This window comes from Hippocampus zosterae, chromosome 3, assembly GCF_025434085.1.
Source record: "Hippocampus zosterae strain Florida chromosome 3, ASM2543408v3, whole genome shotgun sequence".
NCBI classification, from domain to species: domain Eukaryota; kingdom Metazoa; phylum Chordata; class Actinopteri; order Syngnathiformes; family Syngnathidae; genus Hippocampus; species Hippocampus zosterae.
Genome location: NC_067453.1, coordinates 30,842,516 through 30,856,171, shown reverse-complemented (window position 1 = coordinate 30,856,171; position 13,656 = coordinate 30,842,516). Strand labels below are relative to the sequence as shown.

General features: G+C 51.3%; 2 protein-coding genes and 1 non-coding gene across 4 annotated transcripts; 1 reads left to right on the top strand and 2 right to left on the bottom strand.

The window, feature by feature from the left end:
• The first annotated feature begins 1,045 nt into the window (after positions 1-1,045).
• On the top strand, positions 1,046-3,483 carry LOC127598261 (ankyrin repeat and SOCS box protein 13-like). Its single transcript, XM_052061939.1, has 6 exons — positions 1,046-1,228; positions 1,857-2,056; positions 2,197-2,347; positions 2,424-2,558; positions 2,666-2,857; positions 3,031-3,483. The coding sequence occupies exons 1-6, from the start codon at positions 1,186-1,188 to the stop codon at positions 3,180-3,182; spliced, it is 873 nt and encodes a 290-aa protein (XP_051917899.1). The 5' UTR covers positions 1,046-1,185; the 3' UTR covers positions 3,183-3,483.
• A 451-nt stretch (positions 3,484-3,934) lies between these two features.
• Positions 3,935-4,022, bottom strand: trnay-gua (transfer RNA tyrosine (anticodon GUA)). The gene is given in 2 exon segments: positions 3,935-3,970; positions 3,986-4,022. It is a non-coding gene; the product is annotated as a tRNA-Tyr (tRNA).
• A 1,271-nt stretch (positions 4,023-5,293) lies between these two features.
• LOC127598254 (neuroepithelial cell-transforming gene 1 protein-like) lies at positions 5,294-10,428 on the bottom strand. Of its 2 annotated transcripts, XM_052061933.1 has the most exons (13): positions 10,251-10,428; positions 9,938-10,110; positions 9,362-9,428; positions 9,196-9,255; positions 9,005-9,112; positions 8,743-8,922; positions 8,153-8,215; positions 7,960-8,056; positions 7,537-7,613; positions 7,189-7,446; positions 6,930-7,100; positions 6,589-6,775; positions 5,294-5,638 (listed from the first exon to the last, which is right to left on the bottom strand). In XM_052061933.1, the coding sequence occupies exons 2-13, from the start codon at positions 10,072-10,074 to the stop codon at positions 5,379-5,381; spliced, it is 1,665 nt and encodes a 554-aa protein (XP_051917893.1). In that variant the 5' UTR covers positions 10,075-10,110; positions 10,251-10,428; the 3' UTR covers positions 5,294-5,378. The 2 variants fall into 2 exon arrangements, with proteins under 2 accessions (XP_051917893.1, XP_051917892.1); XM_052061932.1 differs by lacking the exon at positions 10,251-10,428 and having other exon boundaries at positions 9,938-10,244.
• Between the last annotated feature and the right edge of the window lie 3,228 nt (positions 10,429-13,656).

The following is a 13,656-nucleotide window of genomic DNA, read 5'->3' as shown; positions in this document are numbered from 1 at the left end:
CCCCAAAAAAGAAAGAAAGAAGCCGCAACAACACCAGCCAAAAAAAAAACGACGAATCCCACTTTTGCTCGTCAATCAATCCGACGTGTGCGAAAACGGAGAGCGACGCGAGTCCAGTGGCGACGACGGCGACCGGGGGCAGGAAACGAAAGCAAACGCCTTGCCAGCAGCCGCATCCATTTTGAAACTCGTCAAAGGCAAACTTCGAGCGTCGCGTCCGAGCGATCGCGCCGTTGCTCAAATAGTCACGCCGGCGGTGCCACGCCAAGCCCCCCCTCAGCCTTTCCTCTTAGTTACTCTCCGACCGTCCCAAAAGACGATCGCCACTCATCAACCGCCGACTTGTGGACTATTTCGATGCCTAACACAGAAATGTCACTTCACGTGACCGCCTGCCGTAAGCACCGCTGGAAACCTTTTTGCCATCCAACTTCGATGTTTGGATCAAGTGGAGCTCCCGTGAAACGTTTTGCGATGGTCAGAGTAACGGGGGAGGATGTCGAGAAGTATGTGGAAGTGGTTCGCTTTCGAGCTTTTCTAGATTTGCAAAGATACATATGCATTTGTACAAGTATTCGGGACAAGAATGATTTCTCTTCAAAACGGCGAATAAAGATCATTGAACATCATTTCTTCTATCTTGTTTCTCGTGTCAAGTTCCCATTTTGGAGCAGATCACGTAAAGGGGTTGAGGGTTGAAGCATTTCCAGCACTAAAGTGGATTCGTTTCTAGTGAGAGTTGGACAAACAAACAAACATGACAAAAAGCCGATAAAAAATCCCCCCAGATATTGTAGTATTTATTTATTCGTCTAGTTATATTTTCACGACAAATAGACATCAATGTAACAAAATCTGAGAAGCGACGAACAACAACAAAAAAGACAAACTATAACCCAAAAGTGTCGGAAATGTGGCAAAAAAGACGGCCCGTATTCCGCTCGAGACTGTCGTAAACCGTAGCGCCGACGCCGCGAGGTAAGGAGGGTGACTACATTTCCCAGAGTTCCCCGCTTTCGATCGCTCCTACAGTATTTGAATCGAAAGGACTTCTTGGTCGAGAGGAACGTGAGCGCACGCGCCGCGGCGGTAGCATCGTCGTCCGGCCACTCGACGAGTTTTTCGGAGTCGCGATGACTTCCGTCCCCCGCGAAAACGTTTCTGGCGGACGGTGAAGATGACGACATGGAGATAACGCGGAACAGGCCGTCCATGTACGGGGACATCGGTAAGCGGCTTAGCGCTCTTCTCGCCGAGTGGAAAGCAAAACGATAGCGATCGACGGACACGCCGAATCAAAACTTCCAAGCGAGTGTGACGTTCGCTCGCCACACACTCGTTTGCCGCCCGATCGCGACGATCGAACATTGAATTCAGCTCGTAAGTAAGGTTCACGTTTTAAATTAAGCTCGGAAGCAGCGGCTGGAGTCGGCAGTCAACTGCCTGTTGCGTAGTGCAGGCGTTATTACAGAGTTGCCCTTTGCGTTTCGGTCGGAGTTTTTTCTGACTGTATTTGGATTTTTTGGGGCGTCTCGATGATTACAAATAGAAAACGAAACTATGACCGCACTTTTGCTGTGAGTGCATATATGTGTTTATCAAAATACAAATGGAAGTCACTCGAACTCGAGTTTGGGGTCTACTGGCACGCCCGCGACCCTCATCGGGTGACGTAGACGCAACAATCGGACTTGTCTTAAGTGAAAACGATGTTCTTGTGAAAGTCGACTTTTTTTGTCTGCGGGTGACGTCATTCGGCACCGAATCGAAACATCTGTTCGAATGACCGCTTCTCGCAGCGTTGCCGAGGAAACCCCAAAGCTTGACTTGACTTGACTTGATGTTGGCGTTCGCAGCTCACGGTCTGGGATTCTGGACGGAGCGCTCGGAGGTGCACCAGGCGGCGGCGCAAGGGCGGGCGGCGCGCCTGCGGCAGCTGATTAGCGACGGGGCGGCCGTCAACGCCGCGGCCGCCGACTCCATGGCGCCTTTGCACGAGGCCTGCATCCGGGGACAGGCGCGCTGCGTGGCGCTGCTGCTGGCCGCCGGCGCGCAGGTCAGAAGGCCCCGCTTTCGACGTCTCCCTCCCCCGGCGCACCCGATTGCGGATCGGAAATCCCAAAAACAAATCCAATTTGAAGGTCCAAATCCCAAGCGATCGCGAGCCTGGGCGCCGAATGACGTCCGTCTGCGCAGGTGGACGCCCGCAACATCGACGGCAGCACGCCGCTGTGCGACGCCTGCGCGGCCGGCAGCCCCGACTGCGTCCGGCTGCTGCTGGAACACGGCGCCGCCGTCAACCCGCCGCTCTTCACCTTCTCGCCGCTCCACGAGGCCTGCCTGCGAGGTGCGCAAATATCGATATAGAGTCATTCCATTTCCGAGTTATTGATTGATTTCTTCCTTCCTTCCCCGTTCGACAGGCAATTTGGATTGCGCGACGCTTCTGATCCAGCGCGGCGCGTCCACGGAGGCGCACGACTGCCACTACGGAACGCCGCTGCACGTCGCCTGCGCCAGCAAACACTACCACTGCGCGAAGCTGCTCCTCAATGCCGGTCAGTCATCCATTGGAGTGGCCTTTTTTTTGTTTAATTATTAATTATGGACAGATTTTTTTTTGTCCCACCGCGGCTGACTTTTCCTTGCTTTCCATCACTCGGAGGCGCGAACGTCAACGCGGCCACCCTCCACGAGACGGCGCTGCACCGCGCCGCCAAGACGCGGCAGGTGGACCTGATCGAGCTCCTGGTGGAGTTCGGCGCGGACCTGCACGCCCGCGACAACGCCGACAAGAAGGCCATCCAATACGCGCCGCTCGGCTCGCCGGCGCATCTGTGCTTTCGCTTCTACGAAGGTACGTACGAAGAAACGGCTCCTCGGGGACCTGACTTTGCCACCTATGTCTTAGATGCGAGTCAATGTAGCACCGCAGATGCTCATTGCTCATGCTAACGATGAGCATTTCCTGTGTTGGACTGTGTGTGTGTGTGTGTGTGTGCGCTTACCGTTTGTGTTTTGCCCCCGCAGACACGCCCCTGAGCCTCCAGCAGATGACGCGGGTGGCCCTGAGGAGGATCCTGGGTGCCAATGCGCTCCACGTTTTCTCCCAGCTGGATTTGCCCAGTCGCATGGTTGCGTTTCTGTCGTACGCGCCGCCGCCTCCCGTCATCGACGTCTGACTAGCGTTTTTTGATGGCTCGCGTCGGATCTGCATGATCAGTCGTCGTTTCTTTTCCATTGACTGGCAAAGTCCGCTTCATAGTTTTCGCTCTTCTTCTTTTAAATGTACAGTGTGCGTGCCGCCATCTCGTGGCCATCGGTGGAATGGAACCAAACATAAAGGAGACAAACAAAACTGTGACAGAGGCGATTAGTGCGTATGTGTGTGTACTCACGCAAATATATCGACTGTAAATATGTCTATTTGTTTCAACTTTGCGATTTGCGGCTAAATAAAGTTTGTTGCCCGATTGTTGTGGAGATCACCTTTATATTTGGGTTGACATTGGCTCACTTATTATTTTGTATGGTTAGGTCATGGCAGTACAAATAGCAAGCAATGAACTCAAAAATAATTTCAGACAAAAACGGAGGGGGTCAAGGAAAAGCACACACAATTATGGAAAGAAATACCCTGAACAAAAGCTGACCAAAAAACAAAATGGTTCCCAAAGTTGTCAAAAACGATTACCAAAAAAATCTGCCTAAAAGTGACACATGAAACGGGCATGAGAAAATCTGACAAAAACAAAAATTAAACCAAACCCCCCCCCCCCCCCCAGGTTGTAATAACGAAAAAAAATACAAGTGACAAAAACGAGCGATAGAAACTCCACCATTTGGAAGAGCAGAACTTGCACAGATGTCGACAAAAACGTCAGATGACAACTGTATGCACTTTGTATTGACTAAAGTAAGGGCAAAAAGCAATTCCTTCGAGCCGGATTTGAACCAGCGACCTAAGGATTTCAGCTGAGCGCCTCTACAGTCCTCCGCTCTACCAACTGAGCTATCGAAGGGCTGAAGCAAAGCGCCTCGTGCTTTTCTCATGTGGGGGAGAGGCCATGGGTTGGAATCCTTGTCCGGTGGGACATCGGACCGCACTCGGATTGTCCCGACAACAAAGATGGCTGATTTCGAGAACACGTTTGCTATTCTCACGTTTTGACTCCAGCAAACCTTGAAAGCATTTCCCCAAATAACTTGGTGCGGGGGGGGGGGGGGGGGGGGGGGGGGGGGGGAACACCACCTCGTCACGCGCGCCTTATGTGACACGAATTTTTTATTTTTGAGAGGAACGCGACGATCCGTAGCACCACTTTGCCGCCTTTTGCCATTCGCGGTCCGCGGCTGCTTCCAACTAGGCAGGCTGCGCCCCCCCGCCGGCCGCGCGGCGTCACTTCCGGCGCGACTCCACCGCACCCGGTTTGAAAACAAGTCCCCCGAAGCCAGTCCAAATCCGCCGGCCGGCCCGCGAATCGTCTTGCTGATTTATCCGCCCGCGCAGCTCGTTCCCGACCGCTGCTGTCGGGCTATTGAATGGACAGACCCGAAAAGCACGACTAAAAGCCATTTGGAACACGCTTCGATTTCTAGGTGATCATTGATCTACTTTTTGTTTTTCCTACTTCTCCCTTTCATCATTTTGCTGCTGTAAATTTCGATTTTCTCATTTGTTAGATGTGGTGTAATTGTGTACAGCATGACGATAGAGTCGCGGGGTGACTACGTCATGAGTGTGCGCCGAGAGCGGGAGACGAGAGAGTGACTGGAGAGAGGATACACGTTTCGGAAAAGCTAAATAAAGTTACCCACGTTAACACGACAGCTGGACTCACGTGTGCCTGACTTGATAACACGACATTAGACAAATAAAGCTTTTTCTTATCTTGTCTTATTTGTACTGTCCATCTATGTCGTGAGTGAGAACTCGAGTGGGCTGTCCCAAATTTCAGGAAAAAAAAGCCCACAGCACACCATCACATAAAATTGTCATTAAAAACTGATCAGGTTCAACTCCCAAATAGAGTGAGACAAAATATTTTTTTCAGGATAGCTTTTTCTTATTTTGTTAAAAAAACATTTATTTTTTTTGGGGGGGGGGGTGGCTGCATAAGATTGCGCCATCTAATGTCGTGCCTGTCACTGCACCCGTGGCATCCAAAAGCTTATTTTACATATCATAAATGTTCTGTTGCCAATCACAAATCCAGACGACGTCATTTGAAGACACAAAGACACTTTTGAAAATCAAGGCATCATTTTTTGGGGGGGGATGTTGGTTGGTTGTAATTTCGTTTTATGTTCAGTCTGCAGCACGCGTTTAAAAACATGAAAGGAGTGATTCATTCAGTCAGTCATTCATTCATTCACCTCTACACTCCCGTCTCTTTCCTGTGGACGGAGGTCCGCGACCTTTGCGGCCTGAGGCGAGGTCCCGCCGGCGGACAGTTCTCGTTTCCGTCGTAGACCGCGGACGAGCGCCGCTTGGCCCGCGTGGTGGGGGCGCCGTGCGACGCCATGGCCCCGCGCAGGCAGTTGAGCCACTGCTGCTTGCGGTAGACGTCGTCCACGTGCAGAGTGTGCGATTGGCCGTGGGACGGGTCTGACGAGCTCACGCGGAAAACGTTCTTAGCTGGAGGGGCAGAGAGGGCAAGGGGGGGGGGGGGGGGGAGACATGGCCTTTAAGAAAACACGCTGTGACGAACAACGAAGAAAGTAAAGAACAAAAAATATGGAGATGCTGTGACTTGTGAGCTCAAGTCCGAAAAACGTTTTTTAAAAATCCCCACTTGACAAAAGTCAAAAAGAGAAAATAAGTCGTGAAAAAAAAACCGAAACACCGAAAAACAACAGCACTTAAATGATCAAAAGCAAAAAAAAAAAAAAAAAAAAAAAAGAATTCGGACAAAAGTTGTTAAACAGCCCTTGGCCAAAACCATGCCCCCCCCCAAAAAATGACCAAAACATGACAAAATACAGAGGAAATTTGAGAAAAACCCAGCACAAGTTTGTGCAAACCTTGCCCCCCCAAAAAGAAAAAAGACAAAACGTGACTACCCCCCCCCCCGCCAACAACTAAAACAAACAAACAAAAAAAAAGAATTCTGACAAAAGTTGTTAACAGCCCATGGCCAAAACCATGCCCCCCCCCCAAAAAATGACCAAAACATGACAAAATACAGAGGAAATTTGAGAAAAACCCAGCACAAGTTTGTGCAAACCTTGCCCCCCCCAAAAGAAGACAAAACCGGACTACTCCCCACCTCGCAACAACTAACCCCCCGCCCCCAAAAAAGTTTTTTTTCAGATCTGGCACAAAAGGAAATCTGAAAAAACTGACAGACACACAAAACTTTTTTTTTGGGGGGGGGGGGGGGTTGAAATGAAAAATCCTCGACCGTCTGGACAAAAGTGCATCAGTCGCCGTCCTTGCTCACATGCCGGGGCATCGTCGCTCTTTTTTTTGTCTCAGGTTAAGCAAAATGTGACATTTTCCTGCCCCCCCCCCATCCATTTCTCAGCAAGACGATTAAAATAATAATAATAATAATAAAAAGACTAATAAAGTGTTGCAAGGGGCACCTTTGTCGGCGTTGGCGAAGGCCCCCCTGAAGGAGCCCCCCAGGCGCACTTCTCCGTCCTGCAGGTCTTCCAGCGCCAGGTCGCGCACGGGGATGGGCCGCCGGTACACCTGGAAGCAGCCGCGCTCGTTGCGCGTCACCGGCCGGGTCAGGACCAGCAGCTCCGAGAACAGGAACACGTGCAGCCTCTGCCGGGACAGCGAGCGGCCGCAGGGATCGGGTTCCGTTTATTTGCCATGCGAGCGGCCCTTTAATCTGCCCCCCCCTTCCACCCCGTGTAAAAAGCAGATGTCTGTTTGTGGCGACACCTTATGGAAAATGCGTGCGTGGGTGGGTATTCACCGAGCCGCTCTTGTTCCTGAGCTCGCCGTGACACAAGAGGCTGGTGCAGCTGTCAATCAAAGGGTGGCGCTGCTTGTCATCCAGATACTCCAACTTGTCGGCGTAGTAGCGACACTCGCGCTCGCCTTTCCTCACGTTGATGTCCGACAGGATCTCTTGGATGATGGCCACCTGCTCGGGCAGACCGCACGACAACGTGATGCTCGGTGGGGGGGTATGGGGGGGGGGGGGGGCTTCGCCGACGGCCGCGCTCTCATACCGCCCGCTCCAGGTGGGCCACGTCCGGGTGCTCGGCGGGCGTGTGCCTCATGATCTCGCGCAGCAGCAGCGGGTACTTGACGAGGCGCGAGCGCGGGATGTCCAGGAAGCTCCACAGGTCCAGCTTGCGGCTGAAGGGCGACTCCAGGCAGCGCTGCAGGAAGTCCTGCACCCGCCGGTCCTGCTTCTTCTGGTCCAGAAGCGCCTTGGCCGCCAGCTGGTTGCTGCAGTAGTTTCGGTACGCGTTCAGGCCCGGAAGCTGGGGGCAGGAGGGGGGGGGGGGACACCCACGTCAAGCGCACAAACAAACGGGCGGTCGGCCGGCCTGCTCGCTCCGCGTGTCGCTCACCCAGTCGATGACAATTTGTCCGATCTGAGGCACCGTTCCGTCGGCGCTCGTTCCGTCAGTCAGCTTTGTCAGAAGATCTGAAAGGGGGGGGGGGACCCTCAAATGAAAGCCGTTTAACAACTCCATCAAGATGTCAGGACCCGACAAAGGCACAATTGGATTTCAAAGATACGTCACGAGATGCTTGCCCCGCCCCTTTTCTTTGGGGGAGGAGCTCAAATTTGAGATCCAAATAGAAGACTGAACGATCTTTGCGGATTTGTTTTGTCGGTTGCCCAAAATGACCGCAGCTTAGCAAGTCAGTTGTCTGTGTTGCCATGTTATGAAATGTACAGTGCCTTCTCTACATTGCAAAATAAGTTTTTTTTGGGGGGGGGGGGGGTTGCTCTTCTGCCGCCAGAAGCAACTGGAAGAGGAACGGACCCTGGTGCAGCGGGATGTAGGCATCCAGATCCCCGAAGATGTGCGCCAGTTCCTCCTCCGTCATGATGGACAGCTTGAGCATGGGGTCGTGGTACGCCTGAGCCAAGCGACACGTGTCACGTTACCAACAGGAGCAGAGATCTTTTAGTGAGGGGGGGGGGGGGGGGTCAGGCGTCAGGGGGCTTGTTCAAACCTTTCGCGCCAGCTGAAGATCCTCGATGAGATCCTGCTCGCCCCTGAAGAGCTCATAAATAGCCTGCGGAAAGAGGAGCACTCGGATTACTTCCGGGGTGAGCCCCGCCCGGGCCCCCCCCCCCCAACACGCCCGCTCGAAATCTCCGCCTAGTGGTGAGCGACTGCTCCTTACGGACACCGCGTATCGCATTATTGAGTGGATTGCAGCCTCGACACCCTCACTGTCGAGCACGGGAGCCCCACCCAAGAGCCCCCCCCCCTGACTGCAAATTAAGAGTTTTACTTTTGCATAGAATTCAATTTCAGAGTCTGTACTCATCGATTGTCGAGCGCGTGGTCGGGGTATTTAAAAAAAAAAAAAAGGTCGCCCGCTCTTGAACCGCCAATCTTCCCCCACAGCCGGGGGCTCTTAAACGTACCCCCCCGGAAAAGCGGCAGTTCACCGCGCAACCAACCGCCGGTTGCGGACGACTTGCCAAGTCGCGCTTCGGGAGGGGCCTCGGATAAGCTCTGTGATAAGACCCAACTCTGTGACTCGGGCAGCGCGGGGGGGCTCGTGTCGAAGTGTGCGCGGGGGGGGGGCACAACCTCCTGTCTCTTGATCTCCTTGGAGGAGAAGGCGCTCTTCTGGTGAACGTCCAGCGTCTCGGACCACAGCACGCCGCCGCGGCGCTTGGTGGGCGTGGGAGCCGCCGCCGCCGCCGCCGCCATCTTGCCGCCGTGCAGCGACGTGCCCGGAGACTTGCCGTCCCCTCGCAGCGACATGGACTGGGTGGGAAGACAAGGATTGGCTTTGAAGCGGGTCAATCGAAGCCTTCCGAGCTGGCTCTGGAAGACGGTCTTCCTTTACCTGGATGGTCTGACCAAAACGTCGCACTGCCGCATTCTTGGACGGCGAGATGAAATTGACGAGCGACGACACCCTGGCCAGCGGTCGTCCTTTCTTGTGCGTTGGCTCCTACAACAAAGACATCCATGAAGACTCTCCCAAATTGCGGCCGCCCTCCCGGGTGCGAAATGCGCAACGACGGTCGCGCTCACCTTGATGTCGAAACTGGACAGGCTGACCGTGTCGTCTTCCTTTTCTTTGCGTTTTCGCTTCTGCGGCGGCAACGACAATTTCCACGGAACATTTACATGACACGTTGACCGGAAGTCTTGCTTAAGCGACACATCGATAGTATCGTAGTGGTGGTGGTGCACTCACTAGACTGAAGTCCCAAGGTGTCCCTGGAGTGAGAAAGGTGAAGGAGCTCCCCCTCTGCAGCGGAGGTCTAATGACGACAAAAACATCACATGACAACACGCACAAATAGAGTTCCATGTGATCTCGGCGCATGACAGCCACGGGGGGGCGCTTCAGGAAAGAAAACATCTTCTGCTTTTTCATTCTACTAAATGCCATAAATCTGCCAACATGTTTTTTTGTTGGAACTCAACACACAAGTGGAGCGGGGGGGATTTGAACAGCTTTCAATAATGGTCGAGCCTGTGAAATTTAGTGCCATCTAGCGGCGAGATAATAGAACGCAGCAACCCAAACTTTGCGAATTTGCCGCCATTTGATGAACGACCACGGGAAAATCAGCTTTACATCGATTGGATGACGAAGCCGAGGCACGTGATCGTAAAACTGCGGTTTCGGGGAGGCACCTGAACGCATCTTTTATCCGCTCGCAAACAGGCACAAAGGAATTCGTTTTTGTAATCTGCTAAAAGTATCTGGAGCGGCGGGATAACGCTGTGAAGTGTGTATCGGTCGCGTTCAAACGCGTCGGCGTACTTTTTGGAGTTATTTCTGCGCAGCGTTCTCGGCGAGGGCTCGGCAAAGCTGCTAACACTGGCGGTGGACAATCTCGATGACGTCCGACGAAGCTTCTGCTTTTTCCCCATCGCCGCTGCTTCTTCACTCTCGTCCATTCCGCTGCGGCCCTCGTTAGGGTTTAAAAATAAAACCTTGGCGTGGACGGAATGAGGGTAACGGCTCGGATAACAATGCTCGAGTGTAGAAGACGCAACGACAACAGACGACCGAAGATGAACGCACACAGTCAGCACGGCGGAAGTTTGAATATGGCGGATAATTGAAAACGAACCAATCAGAGAAGAGCTCCCGGCAGTGCCGCTTTGGACCAATCAGAGGACAGCTACCGGCTCTGCTGCCAGGCGAACAATAGAAGTGGGAGTAACTCCTCTATTAATACTGTACTTAAGCAGAATTTGTTTTAGTCTTATTATTATTATCATTACTACTACTACTACGAATAGCACTATCATTGTTAAAGTAGTAGAAGTAGAATATATCTATCTATCTATCTATCTATCTATCTATCTATCTATCTATCTATCTATCTATCTATCTATCTATCTATCTATCTATCTATCTATCTATCTATATCTAGCTAGCTAGATAGCTAGCTAGCAACAATAAAGAAGACATGTAAAAGTACTGATTCATTTCCATCAAAATAAAACAAAAAGGAGTATATAGTGTGAAAGTAAAAATGAACGTTTCCATTTGTACATTACCCATTTTGATCATCTTGCCCACAAAAGGTTTGTAAAAAGTATGAAATAACATTCCCAGTAAGCAGTTGTAAACTCACTACCACAAAACATTCTAAATTAGCAACAAAAAAAATACTCATTACTTGTACTTTATGTTAAAAAAATAAAATAAATAAAATTCAGCACCCACACCAAGAGGGCCTTTGCGCTGTCTAAAAAGAACAAAAAAACAATCCTGATTTTGAGCATCAATGGTCTTCCACTGTGGGGAACATTAGCATACGGTATGTCTTGAGATCTAGCAAAGAATACAACTAAAGTTAAAAAAAAAAAGAAGAAAATATCAATTACAATACAATATTTACAGAGATACATACTGTAAATATCCCTCCCCCCTCCAAAAAAAAAGCAGTATAAGGATGACAAGACAACTTTATTCATTCAATCTTTTTGCACTTGATCCCTTCCTGTGTATTTAATGGAACGTGTCTCTAAAATAGCATCTTCCGCTGGATCTGTCGGGGCACCGAATCAGCGCCGCACTCATCCGAAGAGCAAGCGTTCCAGTTTTGTCACCTTAGCTGTCCACAATTGTGAGTCTTCTCCACGTCCCGCGCGACTCGAAGCCGTCTGTCGGGCACCCGTGGAGGGAACAGTGAAAGAAAGACGGCAGGACAGCAGCTGGGCCCGCATCGGTCGGCTACGGCCTAAAAGGTCAGCACCTTTTCGTGTTCGTGTGAGGAGTTGAGAGTCCGCCGCCCGGAACTCCGATTTCATATGGTGCTAGAGTCTCCATACAAACATCTACGTCACCAAATGAAATCGGTTTCCGAGTGCAGTCCTTCGGTTCAGAAGCCGAGTCAAACGCACACACTAACGTCAAGTCTCGTTATGATGTGCGTGCAAAAAACAAACAAAAAACCAAACAAAAAAAGTAAAAAGTGGTCGCTGGGCCTTCTTTGGGGACTGACCTGACGTCATCCACCTCTCGGACGAATCTCCGCGGTGTCGCCCACCATGTCATTTTCTGCGGCCCCCGAAAGCAAATCAAAGATGTCGACTTTCATGATGCTTCCTGAAATCTCCACCAAATTGTCCAATTCTCATATGTCATAAATAAGAGTCTTGTTGTTGTTGTTGAAAAACTTCAAGAGGAAGGGCCTTCAAGTTCCTGCGCTCAACTTGAAACATGGAAGCAAATCCAGGCGGCGGCGCTACGGCGGCAAATGAGATAAAAGCCGGGGTGCTGGCGTCCTTCTCTTGGAAACTCAAATCTTTCCAAGAAGACTCCTGCACCGAGCGATTTACTGGCAACGAGTCACCACCAGGGGCTGCCCTCTCTGCCCGCAAAACCGACCCACTTCACAACTTGTGGCGTTTTGGCAGCTAGGGAACGACTCTTCCCCAAAGAGAAGCTGACTGCGCAGAAAACAAGGAGACCACACACCTTGTGTCTTCAGATCGAGTGCCATCTTTTTTGGCGTAGATTTTTTTAATTTCATGATAAAACACATCGGGGAAAAGAAATCTGCACAGGAATCAAGTGAGTCAAATTCCCAAAGGGCCCGACCTATATGCCCTGTGGTACACCGCCGTCCGATGAAACAAAGTCATTACACAGCAGCTGCGTTCAGAAGAAATAGAAAGACGTACCGTTCAAGAAATGGCCGTCTTCGGCTGCTGTGCGGATGAACGCAAAGCATATGTGCGCGCGCATGGCGGGAGCGTGAGAATGGATACGACGGCCTCCCGCGACCTTCCACTTTCCTCGAGCTTTACCGTCGGGAAGCTGTTCATCCTCCGCTTCACCACTTCAAGTGAGCTCGTGAGTCAACATGCTGGTTCTCTCTCTCTCTTACTCACGGCAGGGCGAGAGAGAGCGAGAAAACGAGCAAACGGAAGACAACGCATACACACAAGCGCATGCACACACACACACACACACGCACTGAGTGTGACTAAGCATACTTAGCCACCACACAGCATAGCAGAAAGTAAACAAGTACAAATGCTTCGTGAGTGTCCTAAAGTTGTTTTGAGAAAAATCTGTACTTTTATTTTCTGATAGGAATTTATTTTTACGCCCTACATTTAAAAACAGGTTCTTTCGAATCTAAACATAAATAGAATGGACACAATTGGGCATTTAAAACCGCTAGGTAGCTTCGTTTCTCGGTCCACTTGCTAATGCTAAATGGCGTCCCTGTCGTGGCACTCGAATTTTGAGCGCAAATTAAAAATACAGACGTTTGAGTAGTCAAGTCATATATTCTTGATCCTCAGTGAGGAATAACCACAATTAGCGCCGTACTGATGAGGGAAGAGAGAGGAGTGGGGTCATCTCCATGAACGGTATCTGTCTCTCTATCTTCTGCTTGGCCACTGGCGTTCCAGGATGAGGACGAGGAGCCCAGCGAGTGACTCACTGCCCGCAGCCGCTTCCTGCCGCGTGCCCGGTGCTCCAGTCAAAGCGAGTCACGTTGCGGTCGTCTGACTCAGCCTCGGGGGAACGAACGAGCGGGAAGGGAAGCGCGCGCGCAGCCCGAGGGCCGGGTCGAGAGGCCGGACGTGCGGGATTGCAAGGCCGCTTCGCAGTCACGGCTGAGGAATGCCAAAGACTGCCGGCTGAGATGCCTCCGCCGTGAGTCGCTGCTTGGCACCTGCCGCCCCGCGACCACATCAGACTCCCGCGTTCCTTTTCCCAATTGGCGTGTGAGAAGAGTAAGTCACAAAGCATCAGAAGAATTCCGGAGTCGCTGAGTATTTGTCCTCGGTTGTTTGTGTGCGTCGCTGCGTCAAAGGGTCACGATGACCGCAATATCTGGGAGCATTTCCATCTGCAGAACTTTGGGCACTCGCCAGTCAACTTTCCTGGATATGAAATTGTTTGCTGTGAAACAGTAGTGGAGCCTTTCTCCAAGTATTCATTTTAAAACGTAAATGGGGGTTTTTTTAAACGTAGTTTTTAAGTGAATTTCAGCTTCTATCGTTAAC